This window comes from Coenobita brevimanus, chromosome 98 (assembly GCF_032717465.1).
Source record: "Coenobita brevimanus isolate Jiangsu-jjx chromosome 98, ASM3271746v2, whole genome shotgun sequence".
Taxonomy (NCBI): domain Eukaryota; kingdom Metazoa; phylum Arthropoda; class Malacostraca; order Decapoda; family Coenobitidae; genus Coenobita; species Coenobita brevimanus.
Window position 1 is genome coordinate 34,241,334 of NC_137051.1, and position 23,582 is coordinate 34,264,915.

General features: G+C 41.1%; 1 protein-coding gene across 1 annotated transcript in view; it reads right to left on the bottom strand.

Moving 5' to 3' along the window:
• tweek (transmembrane protein KIAA1109 homolog tweek) overlaps positions 1–23,582 on the bottom strand; it is an 839,779-nt gene that overhangs the window by 130,071 nt on the left and 686,126 nt on the right. The window contains 1 exon segment of the mRNA XM_080283669.1: positions 14,416–14,605. Coding sequence (XP_080139795.1) covers positions 14,416–14,605 — 190 coding nt within the window.

Below are 23,582 nucleotides of genomic sequence, written 5' to 3' on the forward strand. Positions count from 1 at the left end.
TAAAAGTCATTCATGAAGTCTTATTAAGTTTGTAATGATTTTCCTCTTATCGTTAGTTTCGCTAAAGTCTAGCATAAACACTGGAATATCGTAATAAAACCATACGAGACTGGCTAGATTTTTTTTTTATTATTATTATTGTAATTATTGTGATGAGGTAACGTGGCAGTAATCCTAATTTGTACGGGAAAAAAATCTTGTGGTTTGGTACAAATATCCACCCCTCTGAGGTCTTTCTGGCACCAGACGATCAAAACACACCTTGTATTCTCTCAGATCATTCTCCGGGCTTGGAGTGCATATGGACATGCAGTTTGTTGCAAATGACAGTAGAAAGACTGAAGTTTGTCTGACAAGAATGTTAGCTCTTAAGATTAAGGATAAGTGGGATAAAACACGAGTTGAAAACACATCATTTTTTCCCCCATTTCTCTTTACTGAGCTGCAGCCAAAGGGTTAAGGTGTCTGCAGCAACCAACATTCGGCTGATCTGCATTCAGGAGAGCTCTCCTGGTGTTTCTGGTGTTGCTGGCATTGATGTAACCTCCTCTTGTCTCACCTCCTGTAATGCATCCTCAATAGACACTGCAGTAATCACATCTGCTACTGAGGTGGCTTCACCAGCATTGTTAATTTGAGACGTTATGGATATTGAGAGACAGCTCGCACTATTTGACCATGCGCTAATTGGGACCCTGGTGTATATATAAATGTATATACCTTGATATACAATATCTCTAGATGCGATACCCAGGCATAGCGATGGGGGAAGAAATATCACCATACTCCGCCTAACGATGGAGCTAGAAATGCCATCATACCCAGCCTAATGATGGCCAAACCCCGGTTTAACGATGGGTTTTGATTGTTAAAAAATCACTTTTGATGTTATTTTAGACTACAATTGTGTGTTTAGGTTGATCTATAAACTGTTTTTAGACTTAGATTAATGTATTTTAGCCATAGGTGGGGTGAACATTGTCATTTTGGGGTACAGTTTACTAAGTACGATTTTTTCCAGACTTATATTTGATGATTTTCAGATTTTATTTGTTGGTTTTAGTGAGTTATTTACAGGTGTTAGGTTTAGGTTAGTTTCTTCTACAGCTGTTAGGCCATTTAGATTGTCTTTAAACTTGTTTTTGGACTAATCTGGTGGGTTTAGGACTTGGTTGGGGAGGGAAACCTGAGGCTCAAAAAACACACCTCTAAAATTTACATGTTTAATCTACCCTGAGACATGATACCTCCCCTAACAATGGGTTTTTAATTAACCAATTTCATTGTTCAACTGAGGTACACCTGTATATATCTATATCTATCTATTTATTTATCTATCTATCTATCTATATCTATCTATCTATCTATCTGTTAGTGCATATTGCTGTTAGTGTGTGTGCGCGCACGCACTTGTTACATTCCGAGTGGTGACGTCATCGGAAGGGTCTTGCAGTATGCAGGTGAAGCCCGCTCACTTGGAAGTGTGAGGCCAGTGAGTTCGGTTGTTTTGCATTCCAATACTGGTAGCAGAGCGTAGTTCGAGCATAATGGCATCGTGCTTTACTAAGTGGCCTCCAAAACTTGAAAATGATTCTGCCTATGAGAGTTGGAAGAAGGACATCGACATTTGGTGCGAACTGACGGACTTACCGAAAGAGACGCAAACTCTAGCCATTCACCTTTCATTGTCAGGAAGAGCAAGGGTGGCACCTTCAGAAATTGAAGCTGCTGATCTGAAAGAAGATAATGGTGTTCAGACCTTGTTGAACGAATTAGACGGTTTATTTCTCATGGACAAAGGACGTCGGCAGTTTGCAGCTTTTCATGAATTGTACAACTTCAGAAGACCTGGTGATAGGAACAATCGTAAGTTCGTGGCAGAATTCGAGCATGTTTATCTTAAATTTACAAAGCAGGACATGCAACTACCGAATTCTGTGATGGCTTTTATGCTTCTGGCTTCATGCAAACTTTCAGATAGTGAACAACAACTAGTGATGTCTGCAATAACTGAGGTAACTTACGAAAATATGAAATCTGCCCTGAATCGTATTTTTGCTGGGGAAATTTGCAGGCAGAACGATGCATTGGTGTCTGCCAGTGAGGTGAAGAGTGAACCAGCTTTTTGGAGTGACGAAGTCGGGGGTGAGGAAATGTTTTACGTTAGGGGTACTTGATGAGGATGGACAAGGTTTCGGGATGGTGCAGTACGTGATCGAGGTCGTGGCGATGGCCGTTCAACTGTGTCTGCTAGAATTTCCCAATGTTCATCCACCGGCAGGAGGCAGAACCCACTCGGGCCTGATGGTAAGGTGTCGAGGTGTTTAGTATGTGACTCTCAATTTCATTGGGCACGTGACTGTCCGGATGCATATGAAAATAAAGGCAGTCGAGAAGAAAATTATGAAACAGTGCACCTGTCATTATTTATGCGGATGATACCACTAGTAGAGGTAAATTACAGACGCTAGTAGAAGAATCTAAAGGATGTGCTGTTCTAGACACAGGGTGTTCTACAACTGTATGTGGGATTGAATGGATCAATTGCTATCTAAGTGAGCTCAGTGATTACAAATGTGATGCTATAAAAGAAGAAAAGTCATCCTCAATGTTTACTTTCGCTGATGGTGTCACAGTTTCTTCCCTCAAACGTGTTACTCTGTCCTGCTACATTGGAAATATGTGTGCAACCATTGTGACTGATGTGGTGAGGTCCAATATTCCCTCGCTGCTGAGCAAACATTCCATGAAAAAAGCAAAAATGGTGATTAATTTTGAGAGTGACCAGGTCAAAATCTGTTAAACTATCTTTAATTTGAAGTCCTCCTCTTCAGGCCCTTACTTGTTTCCAATTTCTTTGTGACTAGGTCGAGAGTTTTGTGAAACGATCGCACTGGCATCTCTTGGGGGTGATGTAGACAAAATGAATTCGAAGCTTCACAGGCAATTTGGACACCCAACGTTGGCTAAACTAATCAGATTTATTACAGATGCTGGAATTAAAAGTTCAGAACTGGAGCAAGCTATCAAGGATGTATCTCATGCACGTACAGTCTGCTGTAGGTACAAGAGCGCTAAGCCCCGACCCGTAGTCAGTTTGCCCATGGCATCTAAGTTTAATGAAACCATAGCTATGGATTTGAAAGCTTGGAGAAGGCATTATTTCTTAGTCCTTGTTGATCTGGCGACCAAGTACTGCTCTGCGATAGTAATTGTGGACAAACGTGCGACCACCATTATAAAAGGAGTATTTCAAAGTTGGATTGTTCTGTTTGGCGCACTGGGAAAAATTCTTACAGATAATGGATGTGAATTCAACAATGCTGAAATGCGAGCATTGGGAGAGGCCTTTAACCCCTACACCGCGGGCATGTTTACCAATGTTTTGCGTGTGCCGCGGGGTTATTCGGGCTCCAACAGACTCTCTAAAAATATTTGCCAAAAATCAGTTATTAGTCCTAGAATATTAAAATTATATATGCTTATGGCACATACCTTCAGCTTTCTCCTGGAATGTTTGTTGAGCCTTCGTCAGTTACAGTAGGACTTGTGGAGACCTCTGAAGTTGGGTAACGAAGTCTCCACTTTACACTTCCCGACAACCCGTAATATGATTACCACAGCCAGATATTAACACTATAAACACTACTATATGATTTTCAAGTAGTTTGGGATCCATACTCCAAAAAAAAAAACACTGTGAAAGCAATGAAAATTATGAGCACATCTGACCGTCGCACTTGCGCTAGTTCGCTCTTGGTACTCTGTCATTTATTATTCATAAAACCCCTCACACTTTATATTTCTATTACTATATAACACTTATATATATCTACAGTCTTTATCCATAAGTTTCCTTCAGTAGTATTAGTTTATTGTCAGTGTAGGGATTCAATTTCTTTCAGTAAAATACGTAGCATTCACTTTCTCGTCCTGTATACTAGCATTGAGAGTGAATGTCACTTTCATCTTCACTCTCATAACTCATAGTATTCAGACATGCTAGAGTGAAACTTTCACTTTCATTACTCCTAGGGTATATACTCGTATTCTTATAATACTACTCATTTACATTTCTATTTACGTTCTCTATTTTATTTACGTTACAGTATTTACATTTCTATTTTATTTACACTGTGTTATGCACTGTCACTTGAAGTAACTTATAAAACTATTTTCCATTGTTCACGTATATTTACATTCATTACTTTCACTTGCTGTTTACACATTATTTACACATTATTTACAATTCCACTTGCACTGTTTTACTCAATAGAAAGATCGTAGTCACTCTTTTATCAATTGTCAGCCCTTTACCTCTTTCCACACGAGGTTTAGTAGGGGGTAAAGGTCACAGGGCCCTTTGCATGGGGGAGAAAAAGGCCCTGAAGTCAGCAAGAGGAACTGACGCGTACCTCCTCTTTGGAAGATGAGAGAGAACTGATAAAAGAGGGCCGGCCCGGGTAGAGGCCTACTTAGGGGATATTCAGTACTACCAACGTAGCTCTTGAAACAGCTATGTTTTTCACTGAAATGATTGGCAGGAAATCTAGACAATACATTATAAATTAGGTAGTTCCAGGTGAATGTAAATATCACTTAGGCTTCTCCCTTCCCTCCTTATATGTATATTTATTACGAAAATAGATTATATGGCATACTTCAAGGGGAAAAAAACAGCGAAAATTAGCGAACGAGTGCACGTGAGATGTTGTCAGGTGATAATTAGCCAATTCCAGGTGTATGGCACTCTCACTTACCTTATTTCTTTCTTGTATATATTATTTGGTATAAGAATAGGGCATAGGGCTTATTTCAATGGATGAAATCAGTGAAAAATTCCAGGGAAGATTTACTTAGCGTAGCACGGCCGGGCAGGTGAGAGGATAGGGTAATGGTGGGGGGGTAGGGAGGGGAGTCAAGAACGGGGAGAAATGGCTAAATTGTCAACAATGGATGGGAGTACAGATGAGATTAGGAATGCTGACTAGTGTTGGACATTGGCAGTACTGATAGATGATACAAGCCCCCACTTGGAAGCCCGGGTGAATTCAAAATAACACAGAATCACAAAAGCGACACCCCGCGGTATGATCCCTTGCTCCCAAGCGTCACGAAAGTGACGCCCCGCGGTTAATTGGTTAATATCAAGATCATGACGACATCTGCAGCGAGTCCATGGAGCAACGGAGTATGTGAGCGTCAAAAATGCAGTCACAGGTGACATTGTTTGGATGATAATGGCTGATAGCCAGTGTGACTTGGATGTGGTCTTGGCTTGGGCAGTATTGGCAAGAAATGCTCTCACCAACTATGCAGGTTTTTCTCCTAACCAACTTGTTTTTGGTCAAAACTCTGGCCTGCCTAATGTGTATGTAAACGATCCTCCAGCCTTGGAACCTACATCACCACCAAAAATTGTGAGGGACAATTTGAACGCTCTTCATTTAGCAAGACAAGAGTTTATAAAGACTAAATCGGGTGAACGTTTGGCTAGGGCTCTGCGGCACAACATTCGTTCAAGTGACTGAAACGACATATAAAATGAAGATGAGGTCTTCTACAAAAGAAATAACAGTCATGAATGGCATGGTCCTGGAATCATAGCAGGCAGAGATGGAAAACAAATTCTGGTGACACAAGGTGGTGTCTACATGCAAGTGCACGTGTGTCGTCTAGCACGTGCTCCAGAACGAAATACTGCAGTTGGAGATGGCATCAGTAGTTATGAGAAGAACAGTGTAGCCCAAGAGAAGACTAATGACGATTCTTCGCAAGTAATGAATGACTATCCACCGGATGATGAGTCGGAAAATGGTGCAATTCTGAATGATCAGCCTCCCACAGTTTCTCTTCCGGTTAAGGAGCCTCCCAAGGTTTCTGTTGGTCAGCGTAAAAGGGAATACATTCAGAAACTGGAGAGTTGGTGACTGGAAGGATTGTGAGTCGGGCGGGTAAAGCCACTGGAAAGTACAAACAGTGCTACAATTTGAAGAGGGACTCTGATGGCAATATTGATTGGGTGGATCTGCAAAATGATTTTAGAACATGGGAAGTAACTGATGATGAAGCAGAGATGCTTGTTCTCTTCAACTCTAAGGACGTATTAAGCGCAAAGGAAAAAGAAATTACAAACTGGCAGACTAATCACGTGTATGAGAAAGTAGATGATGTTGGGAAAGATGCCAAAACAGTTCGATGGGTCGTGACGGAAAAAATAAAAAATGAAAAGCCTATTGTTAAAGCCCGTTTAGTCGCCAGAGGATTTGAGGAAGACACAGTGGATCTCCGGAAAGACTCTCCTACATGCTCAAAAGAGGCTGTGCATTTGCCACTTTCTTTTGCCTCCACCAGCCAATGGGATTCCCATGCTATGGATGTGAAAGCTGCTTATCTGCAAGGTAACGACATTGAGCAAGTTGTTCATTTAGGTCCTCCGCCTGAATATGCAAATGGTAAGCTGTGGAGACTAAGGAAAACGGTTTACGGCCTTTGTGATGTTGCTAGGCATTGGTACCTGCGCGTTAAAGATCAGTTGTTGGGTCTCAGAGCTAAAGTGTCATCACTGGATTCAGCACTGTTCTTTTGGAGTAATAGTGGCAAGATCGAAGGCATTACAGTAATCCCTCTAATATCCGGACGCCCAATAACCGAACATCCCCACTAACCGAACCTTATCGTCCTGGGATCAAACATTCCCAAAATGGTCCGAAAATCCAAAAAAATTGGAAAAAAAATCGATTTTTTGCCGTCCGTAATTTGAACTTGCCGCGCGTCGCGCTGAGCATTGTTTTGGTTCGTCATTCCTCCGACGTCCGATAGAGCGCCGCTGCATCCTCCCCACTTCCCGCCTGTCTCTCACCGCGACAAGACCTACGCTCTTCGTCATGGCTGCCCACGTGCTCGCTTTTGTGGTGGTGCCGTACTTGCTGCAAGGCCTCCTGCTGCTCTCTGCCCTACTCTTAGTGTGTGTGATGATGGCCCCGCCTCCTGAGAAAAGGAAGAGAGTGGTGTTGACTCTGGAGAAGAAACGGGAGATATTGGAGAAGGTTGATGCGGGTTGGTCTTCCTCTCGCATTCTCCGCGAGTTCAACCTGGCCCGGTCGACTTTGTTTGATATCAAGCGTTCCCGAGACAAGCTCATGCACACGGCTGACTTCTCGTCGAAGCAAACGCAACGTGGAGAGGAAGGTTATGTTTACTCCCAAGTATGCAGAGATCGACCGCTCCACGTTGATTTGGTATCGACAGCAACGTGCAGCTGGTGTGATGGTACGTGGAACGGAGCTGAAGGCTGCTGCTGAGAAGTTTGCAAGGCTTCACGACGCCCTAGACTTCAAGGCATCCGAGGGTTGGCTCTTCGCGTTCAAGTTGCGACATGGCCTTACTAACCGTAAAGCACATGGCGAAGCATTGGACGATAGCGTTGATGGAGTGGACGAGTTTCGGCACAATTTGAATGGCTTGATCCACAGGGAGGTACTCACTCTCGGTCAAGTCTATTACGCTGACGAATCTGGCCTATTCTATCGCTCGGGTGCCAACGAACACTCTCGCCGATGAGACGGAGAAGCGTGTACCTGGCCGCAAGCTTTCTAAGGAACGGATATCTGCTTTGTGTTGTGCCAATGCTAACGGCATGCACCGGCTTAAGCCCGTTATTGTTGGCCGTGCAAAGCAGCCTCGGTGCCTTCGTGGGGTGATGGATGTCCTTCCTGTCGTATGGTACCATTCTTTGAAAGCATGGTTCACAGCTGTGATTTTCAAAGACTGGTTTCACCATCACTTCGTCAAGGAGGTCATACATTACCAGACGAAGACACTGGGAATTCCTCGCGACCAGGTAAAGGCTCTCCTTCTCCTCGACAATGCACCTGCCCACCCGTGCGACAAGGACTTGGTTGCTGAGAATGGCCGTATTAGGTGCATGTTTCTGCCACCTAATACGACTGCTCTCATTCAACCAATGGACCAAGGAGTGATCGTGGCAACAAAGCGCCTGTACCGTCGGAAGTTCCTGGACGAGGTGATGGTGGTTCTCGAGGACCCGAGGACGAGCGCAGGGAAGGACGTGACACTCGAGGCAAGCGGACTTTGGAAAACCTTCGCCGCTACAACATCAAGTCTGCGCTGTACAACTGGGCTAGTGCATGGAAGGAAGTCCCTGTGAAAACTCTTGAAAATGGTTGGTCTCGTCTGCTTCTCGGAACAGATGTGGAGTACGATTTCCTAGGGTTTGACGTGGATGACTTCCATGCACGGCCATGTACGCACGGCGACGATGTTGATGTGGACGATGTTCGTGAGTGGTTGGACGACGACGAGGGCGATCCTGGGTATCAGACGTTGTCTGATATCGAGATCGCGTCTTCGGTTGCTGGTGTCAGTCCCGAACTTGAAGATTCCGACGACGAAGGCGATGATGATGCAGACTCCGCCCAGCAGGACACTACTCCAGCCATCCCCAAGCTGAGCGCACTCCGGGGGAACATCTAGAGTTCGTCCTAGACTACCTGGAACACCCGGACTGCGACAGGGAGATGGGGCCCTTGGGACTCGTGGAGGAAGTGCGTGCTCCGGCAGCGCATCATCAATCGCCAGAATCGTCGGTCCTTGCGTCAGTCAACGATTGACAGTTTTTTCAGGCCCGTGACCCCGCTGTGCCAAGCCCTGGTTCCACTCCGTTGCCTCCCCAAGACAGGCCCTCATGCTCCGAGCCACAGCCCAGCACATCAGCTACAGTGGAGTCACCGCTCGACGTGAGTTTGCGGCTGTCTTCAGAGTCTTCTGTAGTCGGTACGCCATCACCACTACCCACCGATGCACCCCTTGGACGCCTGCCAGTGATACTCGGGCTCTGACAGTGAATAAACAGCAAGAACTTCTCACTAGACCACACGGGAATTTTGAGTGTTGTGCAGTGAAAAAAGCGATTGTGTTGTGTTAAGGTTTTCAAGTTGGGAGAAAGACTAAGTAGAAAAGAAATTTAACGTAACTAACCTTCTTTGTTTTGGCTTTGGAAACTTAAAAAACTTGGGAAAAGTTAATGTGCAACACTTAAATTTAATGGAACATTATTTGGACTAAAGTGAACACTGTGAAAAGAACGGACTTCTGTGTGTTAGTGACTAAGTTCAGTGCAAGACTTCAGGAAGAGTGTAGTGCAAGTGCTTCAGGAAATCGTTCTTACTGTCAGAGTCCGAGAGGAGGCGGTTATTCATCGAGGTGGCCAGGGACTTGCTGTAAGTAGCCAAAATGTTTCATGTTGTACTATTTTCCATACTATATTTACCAGAATGTTTCATATTGTATTTTTTCCCATACTATACTTACCAGAAAGTGTCATACTGTACTTCTTTCCATACTAAACTTACCTCATGCATGTGCAGTAGGAATGTGTTTTTCAGAGTTCGGTTAGGTTCGGTTAGGTTAGGTTCGGTTAGAGTCCATAAGTACCAGAATGTTTATTAATGTATGAACATACTTCTAAACCCACATTTTATGTGTCTATTGCATTTATTTCAGTCATTTATGTGCCTTATTGGTGTGATTTGGGTGTTAAATAGGTGCTATGCATGTCCGGAGGGAGTTGTATAGGTGTTTCTCTGTGTTAGGGTCCGTAAGTACAAGTCCATAAGCTGGGGCCCAATATCCGGACAAAACCAATATCCGAACCTACCGATGGCTCTATTGATCCGGATATTGGAGTGATTACTGTATATGCATTTATGTCGATGATTTCCTTTGGGCTGGTACACGTGAGTTCGAGCAGCAAGTGATAAACTGTTTGAGCTAAATACTCTGTATTCCTCATCGGCAGTTCGGAATCAAAAGCTTTCAAATACGTTGGTCTAAATGCTGTCTTCAACAGCAATGGCAGCATAACCCTTGACCAGTTTCAGTACGCTTCATCTTTGAAACCAGTCACACTGAACAGACATCATGCAGCAGTAAAATCAGGAGAGCTGTCTGAGTCTGAGAAAACCGAGTACCGAGCATTAATTGGGCAACTCAATTGGACTGCCACACACACTCGACCAGATATTGCCTTTGATGTGTGTGAGTTGAGTATGACTAGCAACCAAGCTACCGTAGCAGATTTGCTTAGGATCAACTAGGTGATCGCAAGGGTGAAGACTGACAACATGAAGCTATACATTCCACGAATGGGGCCACTCGATGAATGTTATACAGAGTGCTTTTCTGATGCCTCTTTTGCCAACCTTGTACGCACTGGGTCTCAGTGAGGCTTTATGATCTTCCTACGAGATGCTAGTGAGGTGAGATGTCCCTTATTCTGGCAGACAGGAAAGATTAGGCGGGTCGTCAAATCTACTTTATCTGCTGAAACGTTGGCGCTGCTTGAATGTGCTGAAACTGCTGTATATCTCGCCAACATATTGCGTGAGGTTCCTGGATGTGGAGATTTCAAGATCAAGTGTTTCGTCAATAACAAGAGTCTGGTGGACGCCCATTACTCCTGTAGGAGTGCAGAAGACAGATGATTGCGCATTGATATTGCTGTATTACAAGACATGTTGGAGCGAGGGGAGATTGATGAAGTGTCTTGGGTGGATACATCACAACAACTGGCTGAATGTCTCACCAAGAAAGATGCCTCGACCGAGCAACTATGTGCAGCAGTCAGTCAGGACTAGAAGGATTATAATACTTCAAGGGACACCACATATCTGTATGTGGTTACAGACTGGGTCTTAATGGTACTTAAACAAAAGTTTGTGTATTGGATACATAGTGTGTATAGGACGCCAATAATCCATTCAGTTTTGTCCTTGGGATCTTTCATCAAATTAAGAAGAGAGGACAAGAGTGTTAGTGCATATTGCTGTTAGTGTGTGTGTGCGCACACACTTGTTACGTTCTGAGTGGTGACGTCATCGGAAGGGTCTTGCGATATGCAGGCGGAGCCCGCTCACTTGGAAGTGTGAGGCCGGTGAGTTCAGTTGTTTCACATTCCAATATATCTATTGCCAGACGCCTCAATCATGTATGGGGTGGCCACAAACAAATCGCCTCCAGTCGCCCTGTCCCCCACCATTTCACTGCCCTGCTCCCCACTCACACCCCCCTCTCTCATATAACTCTCCACCCCATCCCTCCATCTCATCCTCGGCCTCCCCCTCCCTCTCCCCCCCTCCACCTCACTCACATACACTCTCCTCATCAGTCTCTCACCCTCCATCCACTCCACATGGCCAAACCACCTCAGTGTTCCTCCTAACGCTTCCTATCACATCCACATCCACACCACAACACTCCCTTATATCCTTATTTGTCAGCCTGTCTCTCCATGTACCTCCACAGGCTCTTCTTAAATAACTCATTTCCACTGCTCTCACTCTTGACTTGTGTCCTTCCAACAACGTCCAAGCTTCACTTCCATACGTTAGAGTTGGTATCACAATACTGTCATGTAGTAACTTTTTCACTTCCATGCTCACTTCCCAGTAATCACTGCTTTCAAGGAGCCAGCAACCTTTCTTCCTTGTGGGTGTAATCAGCATATACAGTATATACATACTGTATATATACTGTATACACCCACTGCAAATTGACTCAGGACCTACACACAGAACTGATATGGGAGAGTTGTCTGTCTTTGCTTTGTGTTTCCACCTCTACCAAGTAAATTTTGGGGGCAAGAAGTAACTGGCAACTCCTCTGATGTTGGCGGGAGGTGGTGAAACATTCAGCACGTCAGTGCTTGCCCAGAGCACCTCCCTCTTTTTTCGTATGCATTACTGTTTGCCCTGTTATTTTCCTAGATTTGTCATGCCTGGAAAGTACTGTTCACGGGATGAGAGGGTCCGTAACATTGCATGGAGGCAGGATAATGTCTCTATCAACACGATTTATGAATGTACCGGACGCGCAAAGTCAACCGTCAAGAAGATTCTTGCTGCAACACGCAGCCTGCCACCTGATGTCATACCAGAGCACAAGCATGGCGGTGGAAAGAAGTGGACAACTTCCAGAGGTACAGATACGCTTCTGAAGAGGGAAGTAATCAAGAATCCTCAACTGACAGCAGCAGAATTGAAGAGAATGCATCCCCAGCTGTTACAAGAAGTCTCAATTCGAACTATCCAACACCGTTTGCAGAAGGAGCTGGGTTTCCCAAGCCGCACTGCAGCCAAGAAACTGCTTCTCACTGACCATGTGAAGAAGCAGTGCATTCAGTTTGCCAAGAAGTATGCACACTGAACATCAGTTGAGTGAAGAAAAGTTATGTTTTCCGATGAAAACACATTTCAAGGGTTCCAGGTACGTCGAGCCAAGGTTTGTCGCCCTGCCTCCTGTAGTCGATATGACCCTGCTTACAAGGTGCCAACTGTTAAGCACCCACAATCAGTAGCAGTATGAGGGTGTTTCTCAGGTGAAATGGGAAGGGGAGGCCCCTACTTTCTTCCTAAGAATTTGATGATGAATGGTGGCCGGTACATTCAAGTTCCAAAAGATCATTTGTTAAACTTTTTTGCTATACATGGATGCGACTTTTTCATGCACGATTCAGCTCCATGTCACAAGTCAAGAAAGGTGACAAAATGGCTTCATGATAATCAGCCTGAGGTCCTCGACTGGCCTGGCAATAGTCCAGATCTAAATCCAATAGAAAATTGCTGGGCAAAGATGAAGAAAATCATGGGAGAGAAGAAAAAACCCAATCTGGACAACCTCAAGACTGAACTGACAAATGTTTGGTGCAAAGAAAAGTCCTTCGATTACTTTAGAGATCTAAGTGATTGCATGCCAAAATGCATCCAACTGGTCCTGAAAAACAAGGGATACATGATTTCATATTAATGAATGGCATTTCATGAAAAAATATTGTGATATACTATGATTTCTGTTTTTTTTAATACCTTGTGGGGCGAGGTCCTGCATCAATTTGCAGTAGCTGTATGTATGTTTGTTTATATATATATATATATATATATATATATATATATATATATATATATATGATGTAGTGCTGCCTACTCCTTCCTTAGCCTTTATCATTCTTTTTCTGTGCCTGCCCTCCTCTCTTCCTATTTCTTCCATCTCTCCTGTCATTTCTTATTGATTTTCTTTCCTTTACAGGTGGCTTAACATTGAGTGACAAGACTAATGGTTTCCTGTAAGCCAAAAAACCATTTACAACGCTGGGTGGTAACCACATAACCAAACCACACATGCTCCCTACGTGTCAAGAAGTGGGTTGGTGGAGGGTTAGTGCCCCTCCTCGTAAAACAACTAACTCAAAGTCAAATGGCCACCCCTTACGGGATTATGGCATCTGGCAATAGATAGATATATAGATAGATAGATGGACAGATAGATATATATATATACGAAGCCGCGCGTGCGAGTTTGTACCAAGCGACATTTTTTTTTAAAGCCAGAAATCGCATTTAAAGTTTGCGAATATTGAAACGATCATAACTCCGTTGTTTTCAAAGCTAGAGACTTCATTCAAAGACCAAAATGAAGGATAACGTTTGCCGAATATGCCCATCTTGTTAATCATTGAGAATAATATACACACATGTACAAAATTATATTTTTTTCAAAATGTCGAAAATTGGTGATTTTTAGTATACAATGTCAATGAAGTATAACTCTGTTATTAATAATGCTAGAGACTCCATTAAAAGCCATAATAAAGAGGAAAGGATGCAGATTATGAATATATAAACAGATTTCTGATAAACCAATTAGTGCAAGAGAAAACACCAGTTTTCCAAGTGTGACAGAATTTTCACTCAGAGTTCATCATCACAAAACCATTCAGTACATAGCTGTTACTGGACATAAACACATCAAATTACAGCATAATATATTGCACAGAAAAAGTGCAAGGAAAAGTTACTTGGCATATCTTTTGTCTGCAGAGAATGACGTGCGAGGCAAAACTGGGCCTTCGCAGTACCACCAACAGCATGCACTGGAAATGCTGAAAATAGCACATAGCCACAAGAGTTTATGGGTTAATGAGAAACAATATTGACCTTATTTAACATGTCAGAGCATTGGCAAAATTTACTTAATAACATGGTACATAAAGTAAAATTATATTCTTAATGACTGTTAGATGATAACAATAGATAACAATGTATAGCAAGTGGACTGGCGGTGACTCACCATGCCGGTGTCACTTGGTACAAACTCCCCCGCACTGGCGGTCTGTCACCCACCCTCACCTCACAAATGGATATCAGTGTTGTATTTTTGAGGACTTTCAACTTTATGTCTAGTTCAAAATTGTATCAAACAACATGCCTGGGATATAAAAGAAGGGTCAAAATAGTGATATAACATGAAAACGCATGATTGGCTTGGGTGGCACTTGGTACAAACTCACACGCGCAGCCTCACATGTATACAGTAAAAAAAAAAAAAAAAAAGGAGTACCTTCGTGTAGCATCATCATCACCGCTGGCACACTGCTTCAGTTTCCATTCATCCCTCAGCGTGACGCCAAAGGACGACACTCGACCCATGAGGACGCTGGTACCCATGTAATCGAGACGGGACTGTGAGGCAAACAGCTTTACCCCAATGGTGTGGTCAGGCTCAGTGCCGGGGTCCTCACGGATTTTCACTGTAATATTAATTGGTTCCATGACAAAAACTAAAAGGATGATGTCGGTAAAGCCTGTACTCTTACTGGCTAAGGAAGAACTGTATCGCCTTTTTCTTGCTGGCTTATTCCTGGTCATGGTTGGTTAGTATCCTCCTGCATGTTATATACAGTATGCTACATATACCTGCATTTGAATGACATATTCAGTGACATACAAGTGAATATCAATGTGCAATAATCCAAATAAATCACTAAGAAAAAGTACTACAAGGCCTGCTAACCTCACATGAATATGGGTGTCAGACTTGATGCCATAAATGTGTTGGCTCACGAAGGCAGCCTAGGATCTCTTCCTTATCAACTCTAATACAGGTATTACACATCATTCAAATCTTTTTATACTGACACACAATACAACAATACTTTTCTGTATACAAAATAATAAGCATGAAGTGCTTGCGAGATGTCTTTAATGAAGTACACGTATGATGAACATGAACTAGTACAAGAAAAATAAAATGGATGAGATAATCTTTTGACTAATAGCCATTAATCTTGGTAGCTGTGTAGATTTTAAAACACTCTCTTCATGGCAATTTACATTACATCTCAATGTCCTCTTTTACTACAATGATGTAAACTAAAGTCAATATTATGATAACATAATCAAAGGAAAAATGTTAAGGTGTAACATGAAAATCAACTGCAAAGAAAGAAGAGCTATAAAGCCTCCTGTGCCATTCAGAATATGGTCCTTAAACTGCACACCGAAACAGTATCACAGTACAGTGCAGTATAATTAAAATACTAGGGGGGGGCGGGAGATGAGATGAGAGGAAAATGTGATGGTTGGAGTAATGGCTGTATTCTATGAAGGTGTTGTAGCACTTCTTCCTTAGTGATACATTTTGAATATTACACCTTAAATTTCTTTTTTATGTTGTTTATATATTTTAATACTGACATACCTGGCATCACAATACTATAAATGAGAATACTGTGAAAAGGATAGTGCATGTGAGTGAGGTGATGGGCAGGTGGGGAAAGAGGAGACTATGCATGAGGTGGAGGGATAGGACAGAGAATTATATCAATGAGGGTGATAAGAATTGAAGAAGGGCAGCCTGATGACAGTAGGCAGGGTGATATGGAGGCAATTTGGTCATGGCCACCTTATCTGAGATTAAGGTGTCTGACTATAGGTAAAGAGAGTGATGGATAGACAGATTAGACATTATATCTACTGTCAAGTCGCCTAAGGTACGGCTAATTGGTTCTGGACCGCACCCGTGCCACAGACAACCACGCCATACAAATAACTAAACCTATGGGAAAAATGGAATTTGGTTCTGGACGTTTGCCCAAAGTCCCCCTTTTCACCCCACTTCTCCCCCATCTTTCCCCATTTTACACACGCACACAATCAAGTAATCAGTCAATGCATGTATTACACGTAACAATAAGCACAAAAACGACAGGATGATCAGCCTTGTGTCTACTGGGCAATACCACACACTGCAGATTAAGCGAAAAAAGCTCAGCCAAGTAGACACAGATCAGCTGACCGACCAAAACATTAAAGATGGAGGAGGCTGCCTGGTCAAGCACTGATTGAAGAAGTTTATTTGATAAAGTTTGTATGCTCAAGTGTCAACAAAACTCACATTTAACACATTAGTAATCATTCTTTTATATGCGCTGATGATGATGGGAGGCATTATACTTCGTCTTAGCTCAGAGGTAGGTGATTCGTCACTAAACTGTTCATAGCGGTTTTATGAGCAAACCAATAAACTTGTCACAATACCCAAAGAATCTTTAATGTTTCATTACTTAATACAATGAATTTGGTGAAGTTTAACCTCCTCATAAGCACCTGTAGTATGGAGCTGAAGTGGTCACTATCTTCTTTGTTTACAAACAGGGGAGCACTCCACCAGGGAAATTTGCCCAGGCATTTCAAACATTGCCGCGCCCCCGCCATAAGTAATTTATGCGCATGGTTCATTTTGGGGGGGGTCTGCACCTTGCCGTGTTATAGAAAACTGTTGCACAGAAGTCCATGCCATAGGCACCTTGACTGTATTTGAAATTGTAATTAATAAGCACATAGTTGAACACCTTGAAACCAACAACTTAATCCGTGACAGACAATATGGTTTTCTGCCATGAAAGATCCACCATTGATATACTTAATCTCTCGATTCATACCATCCATCAATTGACAAACATGGAGAACCTCATGCAGTAGCCCTTGATATTTCTAAAGGTTTCAACAGAGTGTGGCACTGTTTCCTGCTATCCAAACTCCCTTGCTATGGACTAATGACTTTTGTTCCTCGGTTTTCCTCATATCTCAGCAACAGAAAAATAAGTGTGGCACCAGAGTGCCGCAAGGATCAGTTCTGGCACCAACCCTACTCCTAGTTCATATTAATGATCTCTTATCTGTCACCCATATTCCCATCCATTCATATGCAGATGACTCAACACTTCACACTTCATTCACACTTAAACATCCATTTATAAGGTTTAATATATCTAACTCTCAAATCAGTGCAGCCATCTCCATAAATCAAGACTTATCTAAGATCAATGAATGGGGCCAAAATAACCTTGTTTCATTTAATGCTTGTAAAGCCAAACATATACATTTTACTAATAGACAGATATTGCCAGACTCATATAGTACCGTCAATGCTCCTAATATTCCCATCTCCAAAAGTATTGAAATTCTTAGTGTTTCACTTAACAATGCCCTCAGTTGGACCTCTCATGTCAGATCTCTTGCTAAAACTGCCTCAAAGAAACTTGGATTATTGAACAAAGTCCACAACTTCTTCACTGATGAGCAGTTAGCTATAATTTATAACAGTCATGTGTGCTCACTGCTAGAATATTGCTCACCCTTGTGGAACAGATGTGGAGAGGCTGCACTAAAACAACCAGACAAAATTCAGAACAAAGCTACTGGAATTATTAATAACCCTGCTATTATATATAAATTACCTCCCCTACAAGTAAGATGGAATGTTGCCTCCCTTGCATTATTTTACAGATACTTTTATGGCAAATGCTCAGATGAAGTTGCATCCACTGTGCCACCTCTCAATCCTTTCCCTTGTGCTACACGGACATCTGATAGTGTTCATGACTGCAATGTCATACAGCCATATTGCAGAATTTTTGCCTATCAGAATTCTTTTATTCTCCAAATTGCATCTCTCTGGAACTCACTTCCCCGGAGTTGTTTCCCCCCAGACTTCAACCTACAGCTGTTCATGTCTAACTGTTACAAATTTTTGATGAATGGAGGACGCCAGTAATCTGGTGTACGGATTATTTATTTATTTATTTTTTATTCATTTGTTTTTCCTTCCTTTGTTTAAAAAAAAAAAAAAAAAAAAAAAGAGAAGGGAATCTGGGGGACACTTAACTCAGCCAAAAGCCCTGGTTACCATATTTGCCAGTGCATACGGCTGACCTGTGTATAAAACTACTCCCAATATTTCCACACACAATATGGGTTTTGAGGTATACTCTGTGCATAAGACAAGCCCCAATTCATTAGACACTGGGAGTTTGCTGCCCTCGTAACCCCAATCCTTTATCACTCTTCCCTCTGACCAGTGAAATGATACTAATAACACGATGCTAAGCAAGAAAGCCATTGGTTAGGTTTTACTTTAAACCAGCTTCTATGGGATTTACAAGCTATCTAAGCTGCATGTGCCACCTCCGATATCAAAATGAATTATGCATTTAATATTCGAGTATAAATTCATACTGTATTAAAAACTTAAAATCATGCTACTGTACTGTGAATCTTATACAATAGGTTAAAGGAAAGTTACATTATATTAAAGTCATCACATCAACTGTCAGTGACTAAAAACCTTCAAAATCAGTACCATCCACATCTGACATCATCAGTTCATCAACTTCATCGTTAAGGTTTGCAGTTCTTCGTCATAAGGACAAAACTCTGAATTCAAAGGTGTAGCTTCAACATTGGTTTCCTCTTACTCATCCGCCCACAAAATGTCATCTTCTATGCCACCCATTGAACTGGATATTCCAAATTTCTTGAAAAAGTTGATGTCTGCTTCCACGGAATGTCATTCCATGCCTTAATAATAAAATCACACAGCACATCTAGACCTGCAGCATGCATATTCCCACCACCTGTATATTACTTTTTACCACTGGTCATCCACTTGTTCCGTTGCTCAATGATGTGGTCTGAATGGTTTGTTCAGACAGATATCAAGTAGTTACATGACTGAAGTTAAACCACCTGGAATAACAGCATTGTCACAGTTGTTTACCATTGTTGGTAATGAGCCCTGTTTCAGATCTGGCAACCCTGCAATGGGTGGTAATTTGTGAACATCTCAGCCAGTTGCTGCTGAGACACATGATGGTGTTCATGGTGTGGGCTCAGCAGGTTATTTATCTTTCTTATGTCCTCATGGTCGTATCCATGAAGATAGTTTTTATAAAAATTTGCCTTCATATAAAATTCAAGTTGTGTTTGATGATGATGTTAGTAATGTCAACAGATTTTGACAGTATATGTACAGTACTATATTCAGGGAAACAAGGGTCATGGTGACTGTTTGGCAATGTTTCTTATCACGCCTATGGATCCCATAACCTCAGGATGTTGAGGTTAGGATTTTATACCTGGTGTTTAGGACGACCCACAATTTTGGGCATTTTTAATAAGGTTCAAGAGTTGCCCTATATGCCGGCAAATACATTATATCGTTACCACCCATGCCGGCAAATACATTACATGGTTACCACCCAGCGTAGTAAATGGTTTCCTGGGCACAAGAAACCATCTGGCTTGTCACTCAGTGTAGAGACCATAAGGCATCCCTACAATGAGTGAGTGGATGATGGGTGCCCCCCATCTACCACATATGATACTAGGGAAAATCTGCTATGGATTAATTAAATATTTTTCACTACCATACTACAACGCTCAACCTGAGGCATAATTTCATGGGTAATGGAATTAAAAAAAAAAAAAATCCTTCTACTACCTACTAACACTGATTAAATTTTGCCAAAAGTAAAGTAAGCCCTGATTTTAAACTGTGTTTTCTTTTAAACTATCTACTAAACATACACAAAAAAAGAGTCAAGTATGTCCTGATTCTAATGTGAATTATATTTTGAAAATATAAAAGTGCTGTACAACACACACACACACACACACACACACACACACACACACACACACACACACACTGGTATAGAAGAGGAAGAAGTAAAAAACAAGATCACGAGACAAAAAGGAGATGGCAAATGTAATGAGTTTACTGAAAGAAGTATCAGAGGAAATCTGTAGTAAAGACATAGAGGAACACAAAAGGTTAGGGAAATACGAGAAAAGCAAGACAAGACCTCTAAAGGTGACTTTCCAGAGTGTAAACACTGTGGAAGAAATACTAAAAAATGCAAAGAATCTTATGGAAAAAGAGGAGTTCAAAAATGTATGGATAAAAAGATGCCTAACACAAGAGGAACTGGAATTACTGAAAGAGAAAAGGGAGGAAGCAAAAACAAAAAATGAGGGAAGATCAGAAGAGGAGAAGAAGAAATTTTTTTTACAAAGTAATAGGATTGCAGGTATGAAAGTGGTACACAAACAGGATGGTAGAAAAAGGAGGAAGGTAATAGAACCATGTCATGACAAATATATAAACAAGATGATAAAGTTGATGTACTCAAATGTGAATGGAATGGTATCTAAATTACTAGAGATGAATGATTATGTCAGAGAAAATGAACCACAAATAATATGCCTAACTGAAACAAAATTAACACCAAGGATATCCAATGACATACTATACTTAGAGGAATACAATATATGGAGAAGAGACAGAAATTTTAAAAAAGGAGGAGGAATTATAATATTAACTAAGAAAAATCTAAAAGTCATGGAAATAAACCTAGATATACCATCACAAGTAGAACTGATTGCAGTAGAGATCGACACATCTGAAGGTAAAGTAATAGTAGCCAATTTGTACATGCCACCCAGATCAAACACATGGGAAAGAGACGAATATGAGGACCTGGCAGAGAGTACAATTCAGAGTATAAGATCATTGCTACATAAAATGGAAGAGAAATCGGAAAGAATTATACTAACTGGGGACTTCAATAAAAATATAAATTGGAATACTCTATATATAAATAGCCAAGAAAGCTGTTGGGACCAAAAGCTCCTGGATCTCGTACAAGAGTTTTTCTTAACGCAACGTGTGAGGGAAACCACCAGAAAAAGAGGACTTGATGTACCTTCAGTGCTAGATCTAATATTTACTAGGCAAGAAAATGATACTGACAGTTTAATATATCACCCTCCACTCGGCAAAAGCGATCATGCAGTACTAAATTATAACTTCAGGATAGCATATGACAGTAAACAGCAATGACAGTTACAAAAAGAGCCTAAACTATAAAAAGGGATATTATCAAGACCTAAAGAAGTACTTCTTAGAAGTTGATTGCGAAAATGAGCTTAGAGGACAAGATTTAAATGCTGTATATAAGAAATTCTGTGAATTTTATGAAATAGGAGCCCAGAAGTACATCCCACAGCACAAAGAAACAGATAAGAAAATACAGAAATGGTTCAATACAGAATGTAAAAAATCAAAAGAAAGAAGAGATTTGTTGTGGAATAGATACAGAAGACACAATAGTGAAAGGGCGTATAATAATTACAAACAGGCAAGAAACGACTATACAAGAATAAGGAGGGAAGCCCAAAAACAGTTTGAGGAAGATATAATAAATAAAAGTAGTGATCAACCAAAGCTGTTTTACAGCTATATCAGAAGCAAAACCAAAGTAAAAGATATAATACAACCATTACGGACGAGGGAATCACTTATACACAAGAGAAAGATATTTGTGAAGCACTAAATAAGAATTTCCAATTAGTTTTTACAGAAGAAAAAAATTTTGAGAGGGACTATGTGGAACACGCTTGTCCACACATACTACCAGATATACAAATAGCAGAAAAAGTAATACAGGAGTTAAGTAGATTAGACAGGGGAAAAGCAAGTGGTCCTGATGAAATTTCATGTTGGGTATTATGAGAATGTGCAAAGGAGTAAAGTAAACCATTATTTTTAATTTTCAAGAAATCCTTGAGTCAAGGGAAACTACCTGATATTTGGAAAAAAGCAAATATTGCCCCTTATTCAAGAAAGGAAATAGACAAAATCCACTCAACTACCGACCAGTATCACTGACCAGTGTTGTAAGCAAGGTATTAGAAAAACTTATAAGAAAAGCTTGGGTAAATCATCTAGAAGAACACAGTATGATAACAGAAAGACAGTTTGGTTTCAGAAAAGGAAAATCATGTGTTACTAATCTCTTGAGCTACTATGACAGAGTAACAAACACAATACAGGAAAGGGAACAATGGGTGGACAGTATCTATTTAGATTTCAAGAAAGCTTTTGACACAGTACCACACCAAAGACTTTTATGGAAACTGTACCATCAAGGAGGAATTCGAGGCAAACTGTTTTGTTGGATGCAAAACTTTCTCATAAAAAGAGAAATGAGGACAGTACTAAGAGGAAACTACTCATCATGGAAAGAAGTGACTAGTGGAGTACCACAGGGTTCAGTGCTGGCACATATCATGTTTTTAGTGTATATAAATGATATAAACAGTAACACTGGAAATGAGAGCTATCTGAATATGTTTGCAGATGATGCAAAAATACAAAGGAGAATTACTAACACAGACTCTTGTAAAGAGCTACAAGAAGAATTAAATAAACTTCATGAATGGAGTACTACATGGCAAATGGAATTCAATGTGGACAAGTGTCATGTGATCAAGTTTCGTAAAAGTGGAAAAAGACCTGATTGGGATTATAGGTTAGGAAATAAAACCCTATACACATCAGAAAGAGAGAAAGACCTAGGTGTGATTATCAATAACAGACTATCTCCGGCTGACCACATCAGCGAGAAGGTACGGAACATGTATACACTGCTGGCAAATATGAGAATAGCATTCACATACATAAATGAAGACATGCTAAGAAGGATAATAACATCATTCATTAGACCAACCCTGGAATATGCATCAGTAGTCTGGAGTTCTCATCTCAAAAAGCATATAGACAAGATTGAAAAAGTTCAAAGGCCGCTACAAGATGGATTCCAAGCTTAAGGGACCTAAGCTATGAAGAAAGACTAAATAAACTGAATCTACCAACACTACAGGAGAGAAGGAAAAGAGGTGACATGATAATGCTATATAAGTGCATATCAGGAAAGGAGAAAATAGACATAAATGATTACTTAACATATGGAGAAGCATCAGCAAGAGGACACTGCAAAAAACTGCATAAGAAGAGAGGTGATAAAGACGTAAGGAAATTCAGTTTCCCAAACAGAGCAATTGATCAATGGAATGCACTACCGAATGAAACAGTGTGTGCCAAAACAATTCACAAATTTAAGGATATGTACGATAAATATGGTTTAAGACACGGGACAGTACGAGCTTGACTCATTCCCGTAAAGATACAATTAGGTAAGAACAATTAGGTAAGAACACACACGAACGAACAGTCGGAGAGAGCAGACGTCCCAGCCATCGCTGCTAACCTTAAGTAGTTTCAGGAATTTTGTCTGTCCTGTCTCCTAAGGTCTTGTCTTAAATTTAAAATAATGAAAGTTAACAGACTATCAAAAATGTAAAGATTTATTGGCTAGAATATACATGAATGTTTGTAGTTTTTTTTAGGTAACAGCTGTTTTGGTACTTAACCAACATTAAACATGGCCGAAAATGTAAACAATGAGAGACTCGAATTTGAAGGATTTGATACAAATACCAATGTCATGGACCTGGTTAAAACATTAATTATGAGGATTAGTGAACTTGAAAAGAAAGTAGAGAATCTAGTGATAAAGGATGTGTCTGAAAATACGGATACAA